Source organism: Pseudophryne corroboree, chromosome 7 (genome assembly GCF_028390025.1).
Source record: "Pseudophryne corroboree isolate aPseCor3 chromosome 7, aPseCor3.hap2, whole genome shotgun sequence".
Classification (NCBI taxonomy): Eukaryota; Metazoa; Chordata; class Amphibia; order Anura; family Myobatrachidae; genus Pseudophryne; species Pseudophryne corroboree.
The window spans coordinates 75,248,690-75,272,067 of NC_086450.1; the positions used below are offsets into that span (position 1 = coordinate 75,248,690).

The window sequence follows — 23,378 nt, forward strand, 5'->3', positions numbered from 1 at the left end:
TAAATAGGAATGAACCACTACCTGTGGTTCATAACAGTATCCTCTCCTTAAGGGAGAGCTCCAAGCAACCCATGACACCCACGGGGAACATAAACAGAAGTATAACATAAAATACCTAACCGACATGCAAAACAGGAATGAGCCACAGCCGTGGCTCATAACAGAGTAAGAGTGTAGGAGATCACTGTAGTGTCTGTTGGCTGATGTGACATTTTATTGAGTAGACAACACAACATGACAAGTAAACCAGCTCTGCTTGAAGGAGTATTAAAAGGCAAGGGTTAATGATCTGTTTTACTATTTATGCATTTGCCAGCTGTTGGGATCCCGGCGATCAGGAAATCGACGCCGGAATCCCGCCATCCGACAGTTCCACCAGCCAGAATCCCGGCATAACAAGACTATTTCCACTCGTGGGTGTCCAGTAGAGTGGGAATAGATCCTGTGGCAAGCGCAGCGAGCTGATTTCATACATCCTATCATCAACACACCCATGTTTAGAGCAACTGAAATATTTTGTTTTATAACTTTCTAATGTAATAGAGATCAATATTTTTTTCTCTGCTATTAGGATGTACAGACGATCTTCCAATATGGCTGGGCTCACCTACCCATCATCAGTGATAACATGCTTAAAGGTAAAATAAATTAGCTTGACTATGGTATACAATTATCACCTTATCCAGTAACCAATTGTTCAGAAACCCATAAGGGAAAAAAGTTCCTTAATGCCTTCTCATACGTACAATAGGGTGATCTAGTATTCCTTTTGTGTATGCAAATAAGCATCTGCACATGTTTCCATGTCTGTATTTTACACATAGTTTTAAATAAAGCTTGATGTTAGATGTGACTTGAGCAAAAATATGGCACCTGCCTTGTATAGAAGGAGAATTTGCACTTGGTAAAGAATGTTTTCAAAGACATAAGCATACCTCCCAACATTCTGGATGATGAAGTTGGGACTCCTGCACGGTGAAGCCGTGCGTGCCCGAATTGTGGGCGTGGTCTTGGTGGAGATGCCGCAATCGCTACCCAAGTCTCCCATTTTCGTCACTGTGGGGGTATGCCCAGTACTTTGGGAGATGCTGGCCATGCCACCTCTACCACTTCCCCCATAAATAGATGCTGTGCACATGCGCACAGTGTCTATTCACAGCTGCTATGCTTTGCAGAGCAGCGAGTGACAGGGGTCCTCTCACCCCCACCCCCACCGAGAAATACTGTGACCCGCGAGTGGGACAGTGCCCAAAAAACTGGACTGTCCTGTGAAAATCGGGCCGTTGGGAGTAGTGGCAGCACCAGAGGTGGGGCTGCAGTACAGTCCAAAGTTCAAATAGGGAAGCCACACCAACTGTCATCTTAAACTGACTCACTGGCAGTATGTCAGTGCTACCCCCCCCTGCACAAATACAAAAGCATCGCACAGATGCCTTTGTATTTGAGGAGTAACTCCCGGCCAGCGCAGCTCCTGCTGCTGGCCGGGAGTTACTCGTCGCTCCCGCTGGCCGCAGCGCAGCGCCCCCCCCCCCCCCCCCGAACGGTTCGGCCACGCCTGCGTTGGCCGGACTGCTCCCCCTAAACAGTGGCTAATCGCCGCCATTCAGCCCCCTCCCGCCTAACGACCGCCTCTGTCTGAGAGGCGATTGCTAGGCAACGATGACTGCCATGCGCCGGCGCATGCGCAGTTTCCGACCCGATCGCACGGCTGCGAAGAAGTGAAGTGTGCGATCCGGTCGGAATGACCCCCACTGACTGATCTGACCCTCGTATGCAAGGAGCCTCAGGTGTTAGACAGTTGAAACTCAAATTATAGGTGTAAGTTGTAAAGTTTTATATGATAATGATAATGCATCCAACTTTAATTCTCAACAAGGGCAATAATTTTTGTGATGAAGTGAAAGTCAGCGATAGGGTGAGGAAAACTGTGGTCATTTTAAAAGTTATTTAGTTAGGCTCAGTTACATGTGAACCTACAATTTATGTGCTGAGAATGTACTTAGTGAAAAAACACATGCAAAAAACTTATTTACATGGATATGTAAATAATAAATGTAAACTGTAAAAGTAAATGTACAAGTAAATGCACGTGAAGGTAAATTGTAAAAGTAAATGTGAAAATAAATGCAAGTAAATTTAAAAATCAAGCTAATAAGTGCAGATCAAATCATAGGCCCCAGGCCTTTGGGGGTGATTCCGAGTTGTTCGCTCACTGCCGATTTTCACAGTGCAGCGATCAGGTAAAAAAATAGCAAAATTGTGCATGCGTATGCACCGCAATGCGCAGGTGCGTCGTACGGGTATAAAGAGGATCGGCGCTGGGCGATGGATTTAGCAAAGATTCCATTCACACAGCCGAATGACAGAAAGAGGGCGTTTATGGGTGTCAACTGAACGTTTTCTGGGAGTGTTTGGGAAAACACAGGCGTTTGCAGGGCGGGTGTCTGACGTCAATTCCGGGATTGGAGAGGCTGAAATGTTCGCAAGGGCTGAGTAGGTCCAGAGCTACTCAGAAACTGCACAAAATGTTTTTGCTGCGCTTGGCTGCAAAGGCGTTCGCACACTTGCAAAGCAAAAATACACTCCCCGGTGGGCGGCGACTATGTTGCTAAAAGTAGCTAGCGAGTGATCAACTCGGAATGACCCCCTTTGTCATGTGTGTATACTTATGTTGTATTCCATATTAGTGTAGCTAGCTAGAGTGTAATCATAGCATAGAGATGAGGCTTGTCAGTGTTAGTCATAAATACTAAAGTCACATTAACCTATTTGGAGACCATGCAGTAATATAAAGTGTCACATGCAGATTGGAGCCTGGATTGTGTTATTAATATAGATCAATAGACTATATAATGATGTACAAACACAAATAACAAACAGACCAACACAAAACAATAAATTAAACACAAACATCTGTTGTTTCCAACTTTAAAAACCCAGTGGGAAACATATTTCCTGTACTCATTCAACTGAAATGTCAATTAAATAGAGCAAATAGACAGCCACAACTCCATATAATATAACTGCCAAAAATGGTAAGTACTATCAGCTGGAAAAGTCAATATGCAATCAGTCATTCAGAACACGCTATCATCTGTGTCATCATTGTCATTGCTGATAGTCATCGCCATCATCATCACCATCATGAAGTCAGCCAGACGAAACGCGTTGGTTGTAACTCACTGACTCCATATACTAAGATAAGCTCACAAACTCTCATTTTTAGAATGCAGTTTTTTTTTGTATTGTAATGGTCTTATATGTTTTTATGTTTCTTATGTCCCATTTTTTATTGTCCAATATACATCTTTTTATGGTCTATAAACTGTTTAAATGTGGCTACCTATGTATTTAGATTAAAATATTGTTATTATCTTCTACCTAAAAAACTGGGCTTGCTTTTATCCACATAGAATATCCACCATCTTTTATTAATATTTTATTCTCCGTACCCTTTTGCCTTCTAATTCAGAATATAGCAGCTTAAACACCGTTGATCGCTTTTTTCCCTATCCCTATACCGATATTCAATATTATAGCATTTTACCCATGCTAAATATTTAGGGATTAGCTGATGCCCTATATAGTTTGAGGGTGTGTATTTTAGCAGTCAACACCGACAAAGTTTTTTATAGTGTTATCACATACGCCTGTGGCGCCATACTTCTATTGTTTTCCCATATATATATATATATATATATATATATAGGGATGTAGCATGGATCGGCACTCCCATTAGACAGACATCGGCGCTGGTGCCCTCAACCGAGTACTGGATAAGTCGTGGGAAAGGAGGAAGCGGCACTCAGCTTTTCAAATAATCAAAGAAGTGTATTAAAACACGTCAAACTCCAACGTTTCGGGGCTTGCACGCCCCTTTGTCAAGGTGTAAAAAAACACCTTGACAAAGGGGCGTGCAAGCCCCGAAACGTTGGAGTTAGACGTGTTTTAATACACTTCTTTGATTATTTGAAAAGCTGAGTGCCGCTTCCTCCTTTCCCACGACTTATATATATATATATATATATATATATTGGAAAGAGAGAGAGCAAAGTCCGCACATCCAGACTCCACCAGGGGCTCTGTACATGTGGTGAATTAGCACACCATTTATATGCAAACAGTAATTTAATCCACTAGTGGCATCACATAGTGGTACGAGCAGCCTTTGCAGTGGCAATTCATTCAAAATAGCATAGTGACAGTCAGCAATCGGGGATTCGACATAAACACCCGTCAGACAGTAGTCCGACGATACCGTTTCGGTGTATTACCACCATTACAGAGGCCCTGGTGGAGTCTGGATGTGTGGACTTTGCTCTATGGTTTTTATAACCGGCACCCAATGATTAGGTGCTAACGAGTGTGATATTTATTGAGACTCTTGGGTCTAAAGCTTGGAGAGTGATAAAGTAGACGGAGATAAAGTATCAGCCAACCAGCTCCTAACTGCCATGTTACAGCCTGTGTTTGAAAAATGACATTTAGTTGCTGGTTGGTTGATAGTTTATCTTCAGCCACTTTATCTCTCTCCAAGGCTTAGTAAATAGACCCCTCTATCACTAAGTGGATTTGGCTGCCTGGGCACATGGAAACCATACTGGACAGCAATTCCATTGGAGTTTTGTGGAGATTTACATCTGACTTACTATATGTTCTTTTGGAGAGCTAATGGAGGTAATTCAGAGTTGATCGCAGCAGCAAATTTGTTAGCAGTTGGGCAAAACAATGTTCACTGCAGGGGAGGCAGATATAACATGTGCAGAGAGAGTTATATTTGGGTGGGTTATATTGTTTTTGTGCAGGATAAATACTGGCTGCTTTATTATTACACTGCAATTTAGATTTCAGTTTGAACACACCCCACCCAAATCTAATCTCTCTGCACATGTTATATCTGCCCCCCCCCTTCCCCCCCCCCTGCAATGCACATGGTTTTGCCCAACTGCTAACAGATTTGCTGCTACGATCAGGTCTGAATTACCCCCAGTGTCTGCACCTCAATTACAATCCACAAATCCTATTATTTATGTATATCATTGGCCGGATGTAATGCGTCCGAGTTAAATGGCCGTGCGGAATACCGGCCAAACTTAGACTTTTTTTAAAGGGACCATTAATAACAAGGCATAGTTTGTCCCTTTTCATAAAATGTCGAAGTTCGGGCGGTGTCCCGCATGGCCGCCAAACTGGGTCGGGATTACATCCTGTCCCATACCTGGTGCTATATTAACCACTGGGACCCTTTAATTCCTATTGCTCCATTTTGAGCTTTTAATATAGACTGAGCAGAGAGACACTGGGGCCGATGCAAGTCAGTTTTGTGTTTGGATCTTGCGGATTTTGCACTGAAACAGATTTGGGAAATGTATGGTTCATAATTAGAAAGAACATTGATTGCACTAGCGTGTAAACTATTGATACGTACTATGTGGGTGAATCAGAGATGGATGCAGTTCGCATTACTGCTTCATCTTTGGACCCAGCAGCGATGCAAAAATATACTAATGATGCAGGAGGCATCTGAAGACAGAAGATGCCTCCTGCCAGCATCTCAGGTCCTAGAGCTGCATCTGAATCCGCAGAATCCGCAACCAATGGCCTTCTGAGTAAGCCTAATATTAGTACATTTCTGTTATTTATAGTAATTGGTATATTGGGCATACCTGTTCATTTGGAGACGTATTCTCTTATTTATTGTTAGTAAGTTTGGTGCTTCTTTTTACGCATTTCCTTACTGTAGTTAATTGGTCTTTATTAAGAATTTAATCTGAATAAAACAAGTGAATGAATACAGTAACATGCTGGCTGTCAAATGAATGTAAGCATGCAGAGTACAGTAACATAGAGTGTCAATTAAATTACAAAGCCATATATCATAAAACACTATGATTCCAGTGCTCACTCAAACAAAATTAATGTGCTGTCATGATAAACCCCAGATGGCTCAATTCATAAGCATAATTGACAGGAGTTATCCAGCTGGAATATCATAAGAGATTACCATTATTGATTGAACAATAAAAATCTAAACATGGCTAGTGTTCATGATAAAACTTAGTTAAAGCATAGGACTCAGCAACATTCAGTAACCCTTCAGTGATAATTCCTCATTTGGAATCTCACATACCCCAAGTGGTGCAAGTAGAATTTTTTTCTTAATGGTACTGATAGTAAAAGTGGGCATGGTCATGTGTCATGAGGAGGTGTGGTCACATGAAACTAGGGGAGTGGCTACATGACAATAGGGGCATGGCCACATTATGCCACACACCGTAACACCCATTACACATTATGCCACACACCGTAATGCCCATTACACATTGGCTCTCATTCCGAGTTGTTCGCTCGCTAGCTGCTTTTAGCAGCATTGCACGCCCCATGCCGCCGCCCTCTGGGAGTGTATCTTAGCTTAGCAGAATTGCGAACGAAAGAGTAACAGAACTGCTACTAAATAATTCTTTGCAGTTTCTGAGTAGCTCCAGACCTACTCACACATTGCGATCAGCTCGGTCCGTTTAGTTCCTGGTTTGACGTCACAAACACGCCCTGCGTTCGGGCAGCCACTCCCCCGTTTCTACAGACACTCCCGCGTTTTTCCCTGACATGCCTGCGTTTTTTAGCACACTCCCGGAAAACGCTCAGTTACCACCCTGAAACGCCCCTTTCCTGTCAATCATTCACTGATCAGCAGTGCGACTGAAAAGCGCCGCAGGATCCACAGCAAAACTGCTACGTTTTTAGTTAAATAACTAAGCGCATGCGCCCTGCATGCCTTGTGCATGCGCAATTAGCAACAAATCGCAGCATAGCGAAAATCAGCAACGAGCGAACAACTCGGAATGACCCCCATTATGCCACACACCGTAATGCCCATTACGCATTATGCCACACACCGTAATGCCTTACATATTATGCCACACACAGTTATGCCACTGACACCATTTTATGGCCCACACACAATAATGCCTCTTATAAATTATGCCCCAGTGGTGGGCTGGTGGTACTGAGCACCACCACTATATTTCTTAATGGTACTCCGTACCACCCTACTTTCAGCACTGCATACCCCACTTACCATCTCCTATACTCCCTAATTCACGCTCAACCAAAGTTGCTGTACTCATCTCATCATACAATCTGCTTTGTGACCGGGGTACAATCACAATGTCTTGCGCAATGCCAAAAACACTCGGTCAGGCAGACTCTGACAGTGCCAGTTGCACGGGGTGTGAGCTTCCTTTAATTCACAGACAGCAGTGAATCAGAAATACTGTACAGCTGTCTGTTAATTATATGCAGTATGTGGTTGTGATCATCAGCGCTGATAGGTAGTTCAGCCCCGCCTCTCTTAGGTAAGGGGCAGGTCCTTCAGGCAGTGGGGCTCACCCTGCTTTCTGCACTGGGCCATTCATTCAACATTGCTCGGAATGGTCTGTGGGGGGGCCATGGGATAACTCTTTGCTGTTCTGGCCTGCAGTGGGCCCCTTAGTCTTCCGGGGCCCCAGTGCAATGCACCTGCTGCGCCAATGGAAGTTCCGCCTCTGCTTTCACTGTATAATGTCTGGGTGCGCAACTGTATTATATATAATAAAGACAGCTCACAATTATAAATGTCAGAATGTGTTGGTTTCTTTACCTTTCTTTGCATTAATATCTGTATTTGAATTGGCTTTTTTCCTGTTAGTTGGGTTATCGCTTTATAAAGAGATAATTATTAAAATAATTACAACAATAAGATGTGTTGTATCTAGATTTTATTAAAAACGTATTTGTAAATAAAATAAAATAAATCTTTTTTTTCTATCAACAGGATGTCGATCGGTGGTCTTTTAATGTGTTTTCTTTGAATGAGGCTAGTGGAGAACATGCACTTAAATTCATGGTCTATGAACTGTTTACCAGATATGACCTTATCAATCGTTTTAAGGTAACAAAATATTTTATGGGAAAGTTGGATCCATATTTACAGATATCTGTTTACACACATGGAGGCAGCCATTCTGTAACCTGAAACAATATTAATTACAATACAGCTGATCTATTCACCAGAAGTCAATGACATCTCTATGCTAGAAAGAGACATGGTCATGGTCTACTTAGTTCTTCTCCGTGATCTGACTTGAGAGACCATTTAGCTCCTTCTGTCTCTCTACAGAGAACCACCATGTGCTTTAAACATGAGCTCTTTTCAGTAGATATAGCGACTGCACCATGCCTGACTCTGTGCTTCTCAGCCTGTCAACCTCTGCCTCCCCATGTCACCCACTGCCTCCCCATAACCCGCTGACTCCCCCTGTCACCCATTGCTTTCCCCATCAATCACTCCCTCTTCCATCACCCTCTGTCTCTCTCTGTCACCTACTGCCTCTGCCATCACCCACTGACACTCTCTGTCACCCACAGCCTCCCCATCACCTGCTGACTCCCCCTGTCACCTACTGCCTCCCCCAACAACCTCTGCCTCTCCCATCTCCCTCTGCTGCTCCCTGTCACACTCTGCCTCTCTCTGTCTCCCACTGCCTCTGCCATCACCTTCTGAGAAATCCTGTAATCCACTGTCTTCCACTGTCACCCACTGCCTCCCCATCACTCTTTGCTCTCCTCCTCTCTGGCACTCATTACTTTTCCCTATCACCCTCTACCTTGTCTCTCCCTTACCTCCCCCTTGATGCACTACCGGCATATTATGAAGTTTTGATGGATCAGAGGAGGGGTCCCAAAGCATATTTTTGCACCTGGGCCCACCATTCACATGCCACTGGCTGAGCAGTTGCTATGGCCAACTTCTCTACTTACTCTTCTCTTGCAGGTTTGATACAATTGCACTATTGGCTTGACATGTGCATGGAAATTGATCAAGCTGTTCATCTGAGAGAATTGACATCCCCCTGGCGTATAACCGTACATGTGTATGACTGATGGTATTCTCCTGATTGATCTGTGTTTACCTGTTTTAGATCCCTGTTGCCTGTCTTGTATCATTTGTGGAAGCTTTGGAAGTTGGCTACAGCAAGTACAAAAATCCATACCACAATCTGATTCATGCCGCTGACGTTACCCAAACTGTGCACTATATAATGCTTCACACAGGTATCATGGTAAGCAATATTGTGTGATACTATACTTAATGATTATTATAGGTACTTTGTAATCCTCTTGTATTCACTGTGGGGAGTAGCTTGTGTTTTAGCTTAAAGTTTGTTACAATTTATGATGCACCTGACCATACAAAGAAGTCTGTACGCTGATCTGACTTTTGAATCTCCTTGCAGTTAGAGAGGCAGAAAAGAGGGTTTAAAATGGTTAGTTTAACCTAGATCAAGTACGGTAAAGCAGCAAATGCAACGCTAGTAATGATGGCCGTTGCCAGCACTAGTTTGTTGCTTTTGATTGCTGGATTGTGGATTGACCTCTGAAGCTGATAAGTGTTTGACCTTTGATTTGGTCATTGATTGGACAATTGTTATATGAATTATGAGCTTTTTTTTTAAACAAACTTTATTGCTACTTTCATTTGCACAAGAGAAGGAATGTTATAATATTATAATATATTTAATTCCTGCCTCTGTCATAAAAACAATTACCAACTAATATTGCCCCTTTAATATAATTAATAAATAATATAGCGCTCTCTTAATACAATTAAATAATAATGTATCCAATAATATATTACAAATTTAGTATTTCCCCTATTAGAGAATTAGCAATGTTCTCTTCTCCTTCTGATTGACCAGATCGCTCATAACATTGATGGAGCTTTGATGTTCTGCATACTCTCCAACATGACCCATACCATTAGGTACAAAATGCTCTATTCCTGGACTTGCTTGGGAAGTCCAGGTACAGAGCATTTTGTACCTAATAGAATGGGTCAAGTTGGAGGGTATTGTCCTGTTATATTATAAAGTCTGGATTCTCTATGGATTACCAGAGGTTTGGGCTGTAGTAAATCAATGTTATGAAATCCCGCTGGTAAACCGCCAGAAAACCACCAAAAATGTGAAACCACTGCTTACAGTAACCCTCAGTGTCATTAGGTGCCTCTGTGATTAAGGACCAACCTAATATATACTATATTACAGTATTTGCTGTTAACCACGCTTTCCAAAAGTTAATCATGGTCACATTTATTTAGAAGCCCACAATGAACTATTTCAATATGTATATTTTGGAGATACTGCAAATTTCAACAATGATGCTTTACACTTTAGCTAATAGATATGGATATTAAATTAAAGGGTATAGCATCCTTCTTTGTATTTTATTTTTAATTTCTAATTCCTTATAATTCCCAACTGTTTTTTTACTTTATTGTTACACTCGTAGTAAACTTGTTACTTATTATTACAATGTAGCAAAGCCATAACCCCAGGATGGTGTGGTCATGAAGTTATTAACCATGGGTCTCGGCTGAAAGTAAAGAACCAGTAAAGCTCCAAGCTACAGTGCTTACTTGTGCTGTGAGTGTGCTGTACTGCTGTGGTGGCTGTCCCAGCACTCCCATAGGAATTAACAAACTCTTTTACTTGTCAGTTCTGAATTTTGCTCAATTTACAGTATGGTCTATAAATATGACTGGGGTGACCACACAGTGAGTCCAATCTGCTCTGTGGTGTGGTTGGGGTGGGAGTGGGGAATTCCACATGGAACACTTAAGGTATAATTCTGCCAGAGTAACATTCTAAAGTCCATGCACAAATGTGCAGTGAGGTCAATTTGCCACACAACTGTTTTGAAACTATCACTCATCTATAAGTAATACAGTACCTGGCAACCCCTGTGATGTGGTGAGTTTGGACTGTGTACATAATTGGGTTTGAATTCCAGAATCACTAAAATACAATGTGCTACGACTGTTCTTTAGAGCTAGTAGAGCTATTTAGTAAGGAGATTTGCCACAGCATATTATAATGATACTTGTGACAGAGAAGTTGCTTGACCTTTTAAAATAAGGACTTTAAATATCTATTAAAAAAATTACTTTTAGCATTGAATAATTTTGTACAATATAGTTTCCCTTATGATATATATCTATATATATACAGTATATATATTCATATACACACACACACACACCCACACACACCCACACACACATATATATATATATATATATATGTATATATCCTGTCTTCTGATTACTTCCTCCCACTCTTATCTCCAAGATTTTTCACGTGCTGCTCCCTTAATCTGGAATTCTCTACCTCTTCCCCTCAGACTCTCCACCTCTCTAGAGAACTTCAAACGGGCTCTTAAGACCCACTTCTTTACCAAACCCAGCCAAATCTCATCCTAACCCTTTGTGCCATGATCAGTCTACCCCATCTATGTCAACCCTGTCTGTCTGCCCCTCCCCTTTAGAATGTAATCTCTCACGAGTAGGGCGCTCTTCCCTCATGTGCATATTCTTTTCTCACTTTAATAATCCTCAACTGCCCAAATCCTGCAGTTTTCAGCCACCTTGACACTCATCTCAGTGTTGTCTAGTGATGTAGTTACCATGTACTTGTCCTATATTGTCTTAAACTGTAAGTAACTGTTTTCCCATTTTGATTCCACGTGGAATCATATGTGTATCTGGCACTGCTAGGGGCATATGTGTATCTGGCACCGCACTACTGGGGACATATGTGTATCTGCCACTGCTGGTGGCATATATTGTGTATCTGGCACTACTGGGGGTGTATGTGTATTTGGCACTACTGGGGCGTATGTATATCTGGCATTGCTGGGGGCATATACTGTGTGTCTGGCACTACTGGGGGTGTATGTGTATTTAGCACTACTGGGGGCGTGTGTGTATTTGACACTATACTAGAGACATTGTGTGTAAGGAACACTACTGTGGCTATTATGTGTAATGCTGCTAATTGTGTATGTAGAGGGGGGTGAAAATATATTTATTTACAGTTTGATAATATAAAGTTGTGAGGCCACACCCGCTTTTCCAGGAGTGCGCGCGCCTTCACCGCGTGCATGGGGGGGGGGGCACTTCAACATTTTCGCACTCCGGGCGCTAGTAGGCCTGGAGCCGGCCCTGATATGAATCATTGCACTGCATGAAGTGAAACAGGTTTTAGAAGCATTCAAAGTTGAAAAACATAAAAATTTCAAAGAGTGTCCGCAATTTTGGCCACCGCTGTATGTATATATATATTAGCATTTTCTGTGCTGTAAACATTGACAAGTCACAGTCTGTGTTTCCTGATAAGAGTCACATTTGAACTGTTAATTTGTTTCTCTCAATGAATTAGTTACAATGTGGCCTATGAGCAATTCATTCATTTAATGTTTCTTGCTGTCTTCAATGTTAATTACACTTGGCATGTGCACATTTATACTCATGCACTGTAGCTTCTGACCCTTCTGGCAGACTAATACAAAGCATAGATATATTTATACATTTATAATTGTGAACTTTGCCAGAGTCATACTCTTTCTATCCTTAGACACAGTGGTGCATCTATAATGGGAGCGGTGTTTGCTGTGCACACGGGCCCCTACACCGCATACCCTGCACTCATGTTTTCAATAATTACCCACGTCGTACCATGTAACAGAGCTACACTGTCTAGGTAGACAGTCAAAGGGTCGACAATATGTGGACGACATGCATAAAGTTTAGAGGTACAAAAGGTAGACAGATGAAAGGGTAACAGTGGTTAAGGTCGACGGGTAGGTGACTCGTTCCACTACCACGTCGTTCATCACAGGATACTATTCCCAAGCATTGTCCACATGGATCGTAAATCAAACAAATGTTGGGAAAACATATGAAAACCCCAAAAAACATGTGTCGACCATCTGTGCGTTGATCATCGGTATGTCGACCTTTTAAACCTGTCGACATTAAGCACTTTTGACCTTTCACCTTTTGTACCTGTTGGCTTAATGCATAATGCCTAATGCATATTGACCATATGGTGTCATTCTATTGTGTACAGTGAACAGTGTAGATCTGTCATCCGGATACCTAGGGGTAAATTTACTAAGATGGGAGTTCTATTTAAGATGGGATGTTGCCCATAGCAACCAATCAGATTCCAGGTGTTATCTTCTAGAAGGTGCTAGATAAATGAGAAGTAGAAGCTGATTGGTTGCTATGGGCAACATCTCATCTTAAATAGAACTCCCATCTTAGCAAATTTACCCTCCAGACGGATCGCCCAGATAATTGTCTAATGTGTGCCCAACATTACTCAATGTCCTTTGAGATTTTCTGAATATGAATAAATGAGCAAAACTACAGAAATGTTAGCAGTGGGTCACTGTGATTTAGATAGAATATTACAGATGTGTCCTGATGGAACTATCCTTATGACTGAACCTACAGTACTAGATAAAGTGGATTCAGGTATACAGTATGCTAGTTAAACAAAAAAAAATTGTGATAAGAAATTACAACTCGTGATACGGTGTCACAAGTTAGTGTTCTATAGAGTTGTACACAGTGTCGGACTGGGGCATACAGGGCCCACCGGGGTAATGCAGTTGTAGGGGCCCATGTTTAGGGCCATGGCCAGTCTCTAGAGGAGGTGTGGCCAGCTGCCACAGAGGCTTGGCTTACCGTTAGAGAGTGCATGGTTTGGGCCCTTTGATAAATATAACAAGTATAAGTATAGTATAAGGGAACATATGTATATGTATAGTTCAAGTTCACAGTCTGTAACTTCATCCATAGAGAATGAGGTGGGGCCCCTGGGAATTGGGGCCCAGTGGGGGTTTCTCCTGTGGGTAAGTCAGACCCTGGTTGTACAAAACGCTAGCTTGGGACACCTTATCACAAGACTTTTTCTTTCTCATACCAAACCAATGTCTGGCTGGAAGGATAGTTAAATTAGGACCCATCTATACATCAGATCTTCAGTTGCCCTGTACTTAGGGAGACATTTATTAAGCATTGACAAGAGCGCAGAAGTGAGCCAGTGGAGAAGTTGTCCATGGCAACCAATCAGCACTGAAGTAAAATCTATAATTTGCATACTATAAAATTATACAGCGCTGCTGATTGGTTGATGGGGCAACTTCTCCACTGGCTCACTTCTCTGCTCTTATCACTGCTTAGTAAATGTCCACCTTAGTTTGGACGGAAACAACACTGTGAAGAAAGTAAAAATAAATTTAGCCTCAACCAAATATTTCTATCTCATAATAAATCACACAAGTGACTGTAAGTACAGGGTAAACTCTGCTATGTGTCTCATGTCTGTCCACCCTCGTAGAAACCTGATATCATGTCTCAGGCCGAATACTGTGCCACTTGGTCACACACATGCTTGGAGTTCAGCCAAATATGCCGCCATATACTGTATGTGCAATTGTCCGGCGCTAGGGGATCTGTAACACCCTATCTATAAATAATGGGGATAATAGTGAATACAGCATGTAACATCTGTTCCAACAAAGAAATGAATAACAGTAAATTGAGGGAGAAAAAGTATCTATGGAAATGGCACGTTGTAAATATTCTATGTGACTTGAGTACAGTATTAATGAAAACAGGGCATTGTTATAGTCTACAATATGGGAGATTTCTAGAATATAAAGGTTTTGAGTAAATTTACAATTTCTTATCTTTTTATATATATCTTCTTATACTGTGGGGTGTATTCAATACCTGTCGGAAACTGCCGTCTTGTTGGAAAGACGGCAGTTTCCGATAGGTTTAGGTCAAAAGGGGTTCCGACCTATTCAATGCCAGCTGATTTTTTCTGATGAGTCAGGAATTCTTGACTTGTCGGTAACCACGTGGATTGTCGGAATCCACATTGGCTGTTGGAAGTGCGGCCAAACCCGACAGGTTTTAGCCCCATTTCCGACAATGTCAATTTGACTTTAAAGAAAGTTGGATTGACATTGTCGGGAACGGGCCAAATATGTCGGGTTTGGCCCAGCATTGAATACTGACCTGACGGATCCGACAGGTATTGAATATACCCTATATCTGTCATGATCCTGACTGTATTTATCATATTTGGTGACTTACCTCTGCCATCTGTCCTGGATCCTGCATCTTTTCTGCTCACTGGGATAAACAGCTTGCCAGTACCATGAGTTTCCTGAGTGCTGAGTTCTCTGTCTGGAAGGGGAGAGTTAACGAGCTCTACCTGTGTTCATTAACCTTCTGTGTGAATACTGAATTCAGCAAGTCTCTCTATGCTGTGCCTACACAGCAGTCATTGTTGTCATTATACTATATGCCTCTCTGACTCCAGTGGTCCTCAGATACATTCTCCACTGTGCTCGGCTCTCTGGTGTTTGGGCCTAAAAGCCAGCATCCTCTGCTGATTTTGGGAGTTTAGGCTTCAGTTGTTTTCTGGCCTGCTAGGGCTCACTCCACATCAGAGCCTAACCTGGAGTACTGACATGACAGGGTCTGATCACCAATCATGTGCCAGCCTGAGACTCTCTGAATCACCTGACTCTGTTCACCAATCACCAAGGACCAGGAGTATAAGTAAAGAGACTTGTGTTACAGAAGCTGCCAGTTACTTGTGTCACACAGCTCAGTGTGAGCTTAGTACCTGATCTCCCTAGAGGTAACACTATTACCTAAGTTCCTGTTAAACTCTGCTCTTTTGCTACCCAGTCTGGATTACAGTGTGTTACCAGTTATATCCAGTATTCGTCAGTCTTGTCTTAAAGACACAACCGCAGTATTTGTCTGTCTCGTCTTAAAGACACTGCCGCAGTATTCATCAGTCTCGTCTTAAAGACACAGCTGCAGTATTTGTCAGTCATCTTAAATACATAGCTGCTGTATTTTTCAGTCTCATCTTAAAGATACAGTCGCAGTATTCTTCAGTCTTGTCTTAAAGACACAGCCGCAGTATTATTCAGTTTCATCTTAAAGACACAGCCACAGTATTCGTCAGTCTCGATTTAAAGGCACAGCCGCAATATTCTTCAGTCTCATCTTAAAGACACAGTCGCAGTATTCTTCAACCTTGTCTTAATGTCACAGGCAGTGTCTTCAGTTCTTCTTCAACCTCGTCTTAAAGTCACAGCCACAGTCGTTGTTCTACATACAGTTGCGTTTCCAGTTATATCCAGTACCAGCCTGGATTACAGTTGCGTTCCAGTTATACCGGTACCCAGCCCGGTTCACGGTGTGGTTCTCAGTCTCACTGGTAACCAGCCCAGTTGTCAGTCTCGCCGGTAACAAGCCCGGTTCCAGTTTCACAGTAACCAGTCCGGTTCAACGTCTTCAGCTCTTCTCCCAGTTCTGCGTAACTCCGGAGAACCTAATTCATAGTACCCTTAGGTACACAAACACCTACTCATGTGACAGTACATCCTGTTCATTCTCACCAATACATTCACCATCCCACTTTCAACACCAAGTCCCTGGTGATCCAGTGGTCAGAATACGGCTCCCTCTGCCGAGGCCCGGGTTCATCTCCCAGTCAGGGATTGCTCCTTGAGCTCTTCATCTCAATGATTCCCACAGACCAGCCAAAATACACACAGTCCCCCAGTTACCCGCACTGACATCACATATATGCCGAGTTCATAAAACTAGTCATGACAATATCTAATAAACCTTTATTATAAATAAAATGTGTAGGGACAATTTTTAATACAATATCCTCTTGTTCTCCCCAGAAAATATTCTTCGTTAGCCATCATAAGATGTATATATTGTATAGTCACACCTTCAGAATGAATTATTGTTACTTTGCAAAATGCCTTTCCCATTCAGCTTCATGCTATCCCATTGTGTATTTGTGGCATGTGTGTAGTAATATACAATCGCTTGTATTTCGCAGCACTGGCTCACAGAACTGGAAATATTGGCAATGATCTTAGCTGCTGCTATCCATGACTATGAGCACACCGGGACCACAAACAACTTCCACATACAGACAAGGTAATACAAAGTATAATATGACTACTTGGATATTTCGTACAATATCTGAAAACTATGAAGAGTATAGCTGCTGTTCTTGATTCATGCACCTATTTATTTAGCCAAATTGGTCAGCTTCAGCCTATTAGTATTGCATTTGGCCACTAAGAGTGCACACTAGGCAGATTGTGATAGATTTTTCAGCTGTGAGTCTCAATAAGATATTGATTGGGACAGACAGTCATCTTGAGTTCTTACATATATTCAGTTTGATCTAACAAATAGGTTCAGATATATTACAGGACCACTAAATCAACAAGTGCATTGCCTTAGGATATCGTATTATTAAAGAGTTACTAGTAATATCCATAGATAAGATGATATTTAAATGTTTGAGATACTTGATCTTGACTATGCTAGTTTGAAAATATTCGCACAATGATGGGTGTTTTTTTTCAAACAATCACCCTACGTAATTGTAATGTGATTGATCAATTAAGTGATCAAACACTGCAAAATTAAGAGTTTGACAACCTACATCAATAACATTCAGCAATTAAGGCAACAAACATACTGTTTGCACAAAATGTTTGTTGACCTACTTGCACAATACACTTAATATTATTTTTAAAAACTATATATTGAAATATGTAGTCTTTTAAATTAGTGATCTGGTAAACCCCCAACCGCCCCCCCCCCCTAACCCCCCCCCCCCCCCCCAAAAAAAAAGAAAAGAAAAGAAAGATACATAAATTAAATGTGGAAAAAAACAACAAAAATCAGAGGATAGAGGATTTAGTAAAAAAGACAGATAAAAAGGTGTGTTGCAAACACACACACTGTGCAGAGGCACACAACCATCCCCATACCACATACTTACCAGAAGCATGAGGGGGAAAAAACAACACCAGCACAACTCTGCATAACACATTACATTAACAATACTCTAGGGGAAATTAAACACAAACACTACATCTTACATTTATTACATTTTTATAAAAAAAAACTCACCTCCAATAACCTCTGTACAATACAATGCACACCTCAACACACAGCTTCTTCTCCTCCATACACCCGCAAACTACGGATGGATAGAACATGCTTAAATAGTGTAGGCAATCACAACACATGTACCTAGGTGTATGCATCACCTGTGGGAAATTACGCTAAGCATGCATACGCAGGTATAAAACACCACCCCCTGAACCATAAGCACAGGGTACCAGCATCATGGACTCAGATACTGAGATAACACTTCAATTAAAAGATTAAAAGCACACTATGCAACCTTTAGACAAAGACAAAGAGAAAGGAGAGAAAGACGAGGCCAAATGGCACAGCAACAACCACCGGGCTGTGCAGAGGAGAGAGGAGCAGGACCCAGTAGTGAATTACTCCCATCTACTGGCCTCAGTTCCCCGGCTGAGGAAGATGTGGGGTAAACTGAGGAAGATTCTGTGCCCACTACCCAAACACAACAATCTGGCCCACAAACTGAAGAGGAAGGTGGGCCAAGTTCACAGTCTACTGCATCGCAGCCAGGGAAAGAAAAGAGAACGTCAACCCCCATTTGGCAGGAGCTGCGATGCAGTAGCCTATGAACTTGGCCCACCTTCCTCCTCAGTTTGTGGGACTGATTGTTGCGTTTGGGTACTGGGACCAGTTTCTTTGTCTGTTTGCCTCACATATTCCTCATCCAGGGTACTGAGACCAGCTTTTTGTTGTGTTTGTGGCATAGATGGGAGGTAACTCACTACTGGGTACTGTAATCCTCTTTTCTACACAGCCAGGTGCTTGTTGCTGTGCCATTTGGCATTGCCTTTCTTTTTTGTCTCTTTGTCTTTATGTTATGATTTCAAAATTTATGATTTATGATTAAATTCTTCAGTACCCCTTACACTTTGTCCAAAAATAGTGTTGATTTGATTGTGCAGCCCATAGCACACTCTTACGTTACACACCCACCTTCATGCCCCTTTCGCTAGCCTGCGAAGCCATGCCCCTGCACTGTCTACACCATGCCTCTTTGTCGTTGCCTGTCTGCATTTACAAATTTCATGTGTATGGCTGCACATTTGTCGCACAGTGAGGCCAGCACATGTGCACTCATGACTTTACGCGTTCGCATTCGGCAAAAATCCACCGCTTGCGATGCGATTTGTAGCAGCATATTGTTATGATGTTCTGTCATATTAACGGGCTGGCAACTAGTATTATATACAATGTAAAATATCTGTATTTGGCAATGATACTGTTTTATATTATATACATGTCTGTAGAACGTTTAGTGGTCCTATACTAATGCATGCTGTGTATTTCTCTCAGTGATCTACAGTACAGCTGGAAATGAGTGATAAGTTTCTGTAATATCGTCAAATATCAGGGATTCACGACAATTGAATCAATTAGCAAATGCCACGCTGAAAATGTTGGGGTCAATTTAAAACAAAATTGCCATTTACGTATTCATGTCTAACCATAGCAATATATTGTTATGTTTTAACAACTACTATACTTCTTTAGAAGTGGTAACCAACTGAACAGTGGTAACAAAAAACAGTCATTAATCAATTCACCAACAATCGAATCACTGGCGTAAAAATTGTATTCGCTGAAATTTCCCCTATCTCCAAATAATAACAAATATCGCTTATAAACAAACATTAATTTTATTTTACATAAGGCCAGTTCAGGTGACCTTGTTTGGTGAATTTAACTAAACTAAATCAAGAATTACATAGAATTAGCTGGAATTCATGACTTGAGTTTATCTTATTGATTGGTTAATTGGTTAATTTACATGAGATAATTTGACTTTTCTACATGACTATTAAACGGTATCCTAAAAATAAATTTACCAGACATGGGCCCTCATTCCGAGTTGTTCGCTCGGTATTTTTCATCGCATCGCAATGAAAATCCGCTTAGTACGCATGCGCAATGTTCGCACTGCGACTGCGCCAAGTAACTTTGCTATGTAGAAAGTAATTTTACTCACGGCTTTTTCATCGCTCCGGCGAACGTAATGTGATTGACAGGAAATGGGTGTTACTGGGCGGAAACACGGCGTTTCAGGGGCGTGTGGCTGAAAACGCTACCGTTTCCGGAAAAAACGCAGGAGTGGCCGGAGAAACGGTGGGAGTGCCTGGGCGAACGCTGGGTGTGTTTGTGACGTCAACCAGGAACGACAAGCACTGAACTGATCGCACAGGCAGAGTAAGTCTGGAGCTACTCTGAAACTGCTAAGTAGTTAGTAATCGCAATATTGCGAATACATCGGTCGCAATTTTAAGAAGCTAAGATTCACTCCCAGTAGGCGGCGGCTTAGCGTGTGTAACTCTGCTAAATTCGCCTTGCGACCGATCAACTCGGAATGAGGGCCATGGATATCTGAAAGTTATGTATTTTAACATCAGTATCATTATTTAGTAAAAGAATGACTTGTTAAAAAGAAATTGCAAGGTTTGTAGGTTATAAGAATTATGGACATAAATACATAGCAATATCAACAAAGCTTTGTATAATTTGCCATTATCTCTAATTAGGTCTGATGCTGCAATACTGTACAATGACCGTTCAGTCCTAGAAAATCACCATGTAAGTGCTTCCTATCGTATTATGCAAGAGGATGACATGAATATTCTGGTAAATGTATCCAAAGATGACTGGAGGTAAATTTGGATTTCTTTTCTAAAAAACGGCAAATTTTAAAATGTAATGTACTAATTAAATAGATTATTAGACTGGGGGGAATTCCAATACGGGTGAAGGGTGTGCATTGCAGTTGCCGCAACATTTAAAAACCAGCACCGCATCTCGCACCCTTTACCCGCCCAGCCAAATTTGCATAAAAATAGTTTCAACCATATGGGAGTTTTGTGTGAGATAGGGCAGCCGTAAAGTGCAACTACTGCCACACTTATACAGCCGGGCGAATTCAACCGCTCATAATTGAATATATACTTGACATGATTTGCATGATTTTACATGATTTATTCATATAAAAGGTACATTTTCAAGGTGGTTGAGAAATGACTCTTTATTTATTTCTCATGGATTGATTGATTGATTGATTGATTCATAATAAGTAACTAATAATCACAAAAGCTTGCTCATGTTTTACATATTTCATGCAAATCAAATTAAATAGATATTATGCAAATTGAATGCTGTAGAAAAATAATTATAGTCTTTTTTTATTTTACTCTTGTTTAAATATTTACAAAATATTTATAAATGTGGTATTGTGGTTATTAGAATTTTGCACAGGTACTGTATGGTCTATTTACTAAACCTTGAATGGAGATAAAATGGACGGAGATAAAGTAACAGCCAATCATCTCCTATTTGCCATGTCACAGGCTGTGTTTGAAAAATGACAGGAACTGGTTGGTTGGGACTTGGGGCCTAATTCAGACTGCTCTGAATACCTATGTGAAGTGCGCTAACAGCATATCTGGGTTGTGGGGTGGGAGGGGGCGTGCCAACTGCGTTAGAACGCCATTGGCGGGGCGCGGTCCGGACAACGCAGGCATGTCTGAACTGTTGGGGGGAGGGCCGCGGCAGATGTGTGACGTCACACGCAGCAGCTGTGACCCGGGATGCGGTGAGTAGCAGCCTGCCAGCATGCAGTGTGATGCTTTTGCACCTGTGCGGTGTGGGGGGGGGGGGGGGGCATGACATGCGGGGCGGACTAGCCCTGTGCTGGGTGTCCCCCCCACTTGTCAGAGTAAATTTGGCACATCTGCGATCAGATCTGAATTACCCCCTTTATGTCCGTCCACTTTCCCTCCAGCCAAACCTTTAGTAATCAGAACCCTGTCTTTGGAGTAGTGAGTAGTAACACATTGCATCTCAAAAATATTTTGTCAGTGGTATTTTATTGTATTTTATTCTAATATAGAGTAAATGTATTACAATTATGAAAAACAATTAAACAATTGGGGGATAAATGTGTAGTCTGCAAGTTGAAGACAGCTATAACATTAAGACAAATTAGCCATTACATTTAAAGCAGCGATTGTTTTTAAAGGCAAGCTGATCAATTTGCCTTTTAAAATATTATAATTTTAAATATATCGGCTATTTCACTGAAATCTGCCCCTTAGTCTGGTAGTAATTTAGAAAGAAACGTGGGCGCTATTTATAAAATAAGTGATTAGATAAAACAATTAATATTTTCTATTTTATAATGTTGCTCCACTTTTCTAGCTGCCCACAATTGGGGATCTGGATATCCACCAAAGCTAAAATACAACCAAAAATACACAATAATGTGGGCGCTCCAAAAAGATATATTTGCAACAGCTGCTGGTTTTGTAAATACAAATTTTATTTATATTATTCCCGGGTAATTACTATATAACCTAGATCCTATATATATCACAGTGTAAAAACAATCATCAAATTAATAAAACATTTAAAAGACTAATGTCCAAGCGCTCAGAACTTGCTGACAATCCTGAAGATAAACTGGTGGTTAATGTGGTTAATATGCATATGCCGGCTATTAGTGATCGTTAGTACTTATAACACTTTTGAGCTCAATAACGAATTAGTAGAAGCAGTTCATTGCTTTATATAGCCTGTTATACTTCACCAAGTCCGGACTGGTCATATATGAATCCAGTGATATGTAGCATATAATGCAAACAATTGCTGTCCATGTCTGTATTATATCCGTGAATGGATCTCGCTCGCTCTTACTGGCTAACGGACAGGCCACTCAGCGATGGTTCCCCAAAGGCTGGGGGCTTCTGCTTAGTTGGTAGTGGCCTGCATCATCCTGTGCCACTTATTTGCCGAGGAGAGCGGTAGGGGCAGCAAACCCTGAGCTGCAGGAGACGCTGTGTTTGGCCGCGATCAGCGGCTTCCGGGTTCGGAGCTTCCGGCTTCCGGTTGCGTTCCACCTGCGTTCCACAGTCAAAATTCGGTCAACTGACGCGTTTCTCCGCCTCTCAGAGGGGCGTTTCATCAGCGGTACCTCTGAGAGGCGGAGAAACGCGTCAGGTGACCGAATTTTGACTGTGGAACGCAGGTGGAACGCAACCGGAAGCCGGAAGCTCTGAACCCGGAAGCCGCTGATCGCGGCCAAACACAGCATCTCCTGCAGCTCAGGGCTTGCTGCCCCTACCGCTCTCCTCGGCAAATAAGTGGCACAGGATGATGCAGGCCACTACCAACTAAGCAGAAGCCCCCAGCCTTTGGGGAACCATCGCTGAGTGGCCTGTCCGTTAGCCAGTAAGAGCGAGCGAGATCCATTCACGGATATAATACAGACGTGGACAGCAATTGTTTGCATTATATGCTACATATCACTGGATTCATATATGACCAGTCCGGACTTGGTGAAGTATAACAGGCTATATAAAGCAATGAACTGCTTCTACTAATTCGTTATTGAGCTCAAAAGTGTTATAAGTACTAACGATCACTAATAGCCGGCATATGCATATTAACCACATTAACCACCAGTTTATCTTCAGGATTGTCAGCAAGTTCTGAGCGCTTGGACATTAGTCTTTTA

The 23,378-nt window shown here is 41.8% G+C and overlaps 1 protein-coding gene across 3 annotated transcripts in view; it reads left to right on the forward strand.

The window, feature by feature from the left end:
• The window catches only part of PDE1A (phosphodiesterase 1A), a 557,427-nt gene that overhangs the window by 457,628 nt on the left and 76,421 nt on the right, over nucleotides 1-23,378 (forward strand). For all 3 annotated transcript variants that reach the window (XM_063933325.1, XM_063933326.1, XM_063933324.1), the window contains exons 4-8: nucleotides 572-638; nucleotides 7,814-7,930; nucleotides 8,961-9,101; nucleotides 16,773-16,873; nucleotides 20,398-20,523. In XM_063933325.1, coding sequence (XP_063789395.1) covers nucleotides 572-638; nucleotides 7,814-7,930; nucleotides 8,961-9,101; nucleotides 16,773-16,873; nucleotides 20,398-20,523 — 552 coding nt within the window. The remainder of the gene's footprint in view (nucleotides 1-571; nucleotides 639-7,813; nucleotides 7,931-8,960; nucleotides 9,102-16,772; nucleotides 16,874-20,397; nucleotides 20,524-23,378) is intronic.